This window comes from Merops nubicus, unplaced genomic scaffold (genome assembly GCF_000691845.1).
Source record: "Merops nubicus isolate BGI_N331 unplaced genomic scaffold, ASM69184v1 scaffold14812, whole genome shotgun sequence".
Lineage (NCBI taxonomy): Eukaryota > Metazoa > Chordata > Aves > Coraciiformes > Meropidae > Merops > Merops nubicus.
The window spans coordinates 26,765-30,959 of record NW_008592976.1 but is presented as its reverse complement, the minus strand read 5'-3'; the positions used below and the strand labels follow the sequence as shown (position 1 = coordinate 30,959).

The window sequence follows — 4,195 nt, the reverse complement described above, 5'->3', positions numbered from 1 at the left end:
AGGTAAAGAAATCTGCATTTGCTCAGCTTTCCTCTAGTGCTGAAGAGTCCTGGTGCTAGACACAGTGGTCAGTCCCTCTCACTGGCCTGGGGGCATCATCCTGCTTCAGTTGCCAAGTTACAGCCCAAGCAGCTTCCAGCTGCTCATGGCAACTGTTCCATACCAACTGGCCACCAACAACTGGTGGCTGCAGGCACGACGGGAGCAAGGAAGGTCCTGGGAAAGTGGAGGGAAGAGGCATCTGGGGGCTTATCCCCTGCCTGGCTGCCTCTCCCACACACCACCAAGCCCTCAGCCTTGTAGGGCAACTGCTGGGCTGACCTGGCGGAGGAGCAGTGCTGAGAGGACCTGGGCTCTCTGGGCCCTGCTGATGGCTGCTGGAGCAATGGCCACCATGGCCAAGGAGGACCTGTTGGACTATTTCTTCATGCAGTACAGGCAGTACCTCCTGTCCTTGCTCAGGTGAGGGGGTTCCTCCACCCACCTCCATCCTCTCCATCTTCTTCTCCTGTCTCTTCCATTTCTCTTTCCCCCACCGTGGCAAACTCTCATTCCTTGTTTCTGCCATTTCAGTCTCCTCCCTTCCTCAGCCCTGTTCCTCCCAGTAACACCCCATTGCTCTGTCAGTGGGATCCCCACTTGGGAGGGGTAGGGATGCCATGTTGCCAGACGGGACCCGAAACGATGTTGGGTTGCTTTGCCCCATCACCCTGCCTGGGACTGTGCAGAGCAACCCAGCACGCTGCCTAGGTACTGGACCAAGCGTGGAACCTGGACGTAACCTTCTTTGGCAGGAAACACAAGCTGACAGAGGAGGACTACCTGTCTCCATTTATTCGCCTCCAGGAGAAGAAGAAACAAGCCAACCTGATGAAAAAGGCTCTGGAGGTGAAGGAAGAGGTGAGAAAGACGGGAGGGTGCTGGGGCACGGCTGGGAGGACTTGTGGTTTCTTGGAGGGCAGTAAAGGGTGGGAAGCTAGCTCGGGATGTGAGCAGCCATGTCACACTTGCTCTGGTGCTGCCAGGCCTTCAAGGAGAGGATGAAGGCCATAACCTGCCAATGGAAGGACCTCCACACCAAGGAGGCTCAGCTGAAAGTCTACATGGAGAAATCTGAGAGGATTTTAAAGGTACACCTGCCCCTGATCAGCTCCGCTGACATGACCTCGAGCCACACCACCACCTCCTCCCCTCCCTCAGAGAGCCAATCTTGGACCACCACATCTGTCCAAGCCTCCCTTGAGCCTGGAGGTGTGAAGAAGAGGACTAGCAGGACAGAGGGTTTTGTACCACAGATGTGTAAAGCCCTGGTAGGGCTATGGCAGGAGAGAGCTTGTCCTGTACCAGTGTGATCTCTTCAGTGCCCCAAACATCCTCCAAGAAGGGTCTCAGCCTGTCCTCACTGTTGACATTCAGATATCTTCCAGGGACAGAACCCCATAGGTCTGAAAATCAGAGTGCCATCCCAGGGACCTGTCTCCAAGACCAAAGGGTCAGTGCAAGAGGGATGACCCTGTTAAACAGGGAGTGAAAGTATTCCCCAGGGCTGCTCCAGTACTGGTCTCTCCTCTGTGAAAGTATCTCTTCCCAGTGCTGTTGAGTGAGTGACCCATTTCCATCTTCCCTTGCCTTCCTTTCTCTGTGTGTGTGTGTGTTGGTGGGGGAAACATCACCAGGAAAATGATAAAATGCCAATCCAAGCTCTGAAGAAAGCCAGCAAAGAGAAAGAGAGGACAATGCAAATGGAAAAGGAGCTTTTGAGAGCTAAGAAAGAACTGGAAATCCTGAGAAACAAGCAACAGCAACTCCGCAACAAAGTGGAGAAGTACTCCATCTTCAACAAGTACCTGGAGGATGTGGTGAAGATCTCACAGGTGAGTTTGCACCTGAGAGAGACAGATGATGGCCTCGAGGATGGCCTTATCTGGGTGTTAAACCTACAGGAGATAAGGCAAGTCCAGGGCGTTCGTAACACTTGGTCAAACCCAGAGATCTCATATGGGATGAGAAGAGATTCTCTGCAAGCAAGGTGAGCCAAGGGGACAAGAATTAGGGGAGCAGAATGAGTAAAGGAGGTGAAGGCTTAAGAAAAACAAAGAGAAACTGTTAGAAGTGGGAAAAGCAGAGGGCTTAGGGGCATGGGGACCACTTTGTGTCACTGCTTCATGTCACGTTGATGGTTTAGGAGAAGTGAAAATCTGCCTGGGAGTAGGAAGCCAGATAGTCACGAAAAAAAGCTATGCCCTCTCTCAAGGATGCCTGGGCATCACTCCATGTATCACGCTCACTCCTGAGTCCCAGCTGCCCCTCTCTCATGCCTGGGTGGCCCAGTGCTGGCAGTTGCAGTTGTGCTTTGTGTTTTATCAGGGCTCTGCTCACCTGGGAAAGAGGTGAAATAGCTCCCCGTGCTTATGGCAGTGACTGGGGCTGGCACAGTGGGATGTCATCATACAGGGACACAGACCAAGTGGGACAGTGGTCTTCTCAAGATCTTTCAGCTGGCAGAGGTGTTGTCCCTGGTCAGGGCAGGGTACCAAACAGCAAAAGACTGGCAATTGCGACGAGGGATTGCTAACACCAGGGATTACTGTCCTGTGCTGCAGTTTGAGGAGATCCAGGAGGTCATCAGGTGCTGCAAGACGCTGGTGAGGATGCACAAGGACCTGCTGCAGTCACAACAAGCGCACCAGGAAATGTCTGAGCAAGCCAAGGTGCTCCTCGATCAGTACACAGCAGAGAAAGAAGCTGAGATCCTCCAGCATGAAAACAAGCTGGTGCAGCTCCAGTTGCATTTGGAGCAGGCTCAAAAGGATGTCCTCCTATGGGTGAGGAAATGTGGGGTGGGCAGGGGAACAGCTCCAAGGCCTGGCCCTGTCAAGACCAGCTGATGGCCCATCCCTAAGACATGGGATCATGGCAAGGCTCAATAGCAGACTTTGTGATTGGAGGAGATGCCTAATTTCACCTCTCCAAGGCACTGTAGAATGGAGAATGACAGACCCTGAGGTCTGGAGCAGGTTACATCAGTGGTTAAAACAAGTCCCTCACAAAACCATTGTGCTCTTTCACTTCTTGCTTGGAACTCATAGTCAAAAGGGAGCAGCCAGCCAGGCCTTGAGGATGCCTGCCTTGGCACAAAACCCAATTGTATTCCACCACGTGCCTGTTGGGTTTGTCTAGCCTAGTCATACTCATTTCCATTCACCATTCCTTGCAGCATGATCCCTATAATGGGGCTTCAGTGTGGCATTGTCTCATGGTCTCCCCTGTCCATAGGTCAGGCCTCAGAGTGAAGCTGGTTTTGCTGATTTTTATTATTTGTTCTCGTCCTTTGCACAGCAACTTCCCACTAGGGCTCACCCCTCCTCCTTCCACCTTACCAGTCCAAAAATGACCAGACTGGTGGGAAACTGCAGGTGCTGGCAGAGGATGGGGAGGTTCCCAGGGTAAGGAACAGCTGGGATGGTTCCTGGATCTGCTTCCACCACACCAAGCTGAACCACCTCCAGCACAGCCTTGGGCAAGGACAGGTGCTTCCAGCAAAACCAGTGCTGAAGTAGCATCTTTGCTGGGGCATGTCTCCATGCTGCATGTCTCCTCTCCTCTCAGGAGACTTGCTGGGCCAACATCCAGGACACGACTGCCGAGAAAATGCAGAATTTGGGGAACATCAAGATGGCCATCCTCAACCTCTTCCAGTGTGTGAACATGCAGCTGAAAGCAAACCTGAAAGTGCTAGCAGATGACAGCCACACGCAGCTGAACATGGTAGAACCAAGCCCAACCTTTTCTCCCTGCCTGGAAAGTGGAGCAGTCATGGCTCCCAGCTTCCCAAAGTGGGGGGACAGCCCAGGGAAATCAATGTGCCCAACAGTCCCCTTCCTTTTCAACCTGGGCGTTCCCTCAGCCATGGGGAATGGGCAGAGGACACCAGGGAAATCTGTCTCATCTGGGGAGGTGGAGCAGGGTTTGGGTCCCAAGCAGGGCAGAAGGGGTGGGAGCCAGTCAGGCTGGGGAGAAGGATGTAGGTCAACTCATGGCCAAGGTTGGGTTTCATTCACCCTTGCCCTAAACTCCCCCTCAAGAGCCCTTTCTGGTGGTGCAGATCCAGCAAGGCAAATGCCTTATCCTCCTGCTTGATTTAGTGGGTGAAATTTGCCCTCCAAAAGGGCCAACAAGTTCCTCTTGGTCTCTT

At 53.1% G+C, this 4,195-nt stretch overlaps 1 protein-coding gene across 1 annotated transcript in view; it reads left to right on the top strand.

The window, feature by feature from the left end:
• Positions 1-385: 385 nt before the first annotated feature.
• The window catches only part of CCDC42 (coiled-coil domain containing 42), a 3,988-nt gene continuing 178 nt past the window's right edge, over positions 386-4,195 (top strand). The window contains exons 1-6 of the mRNA XM_008935331.1: positions 386-462; positions 795-900; positions 1,026-1,130; positions 1,677-1,874; positions 2,604-2,825; positions 3,610-3,768. Coding sequence (XP_008933579.1) covers positions 386-462; positions 795-900; positions 1,026-1,130; positions 1,677-1,874; positions 2,604-2,825; positions 3,610-3,768 — 867 coding nt within the window. The remainder of the gene's footprint in view (positions 463-794; positions 901-1,025; positions 1,131-1,676; positions 1,875-2,603; positions 2,826-3,609; positions 3,769-4,195) is intronic.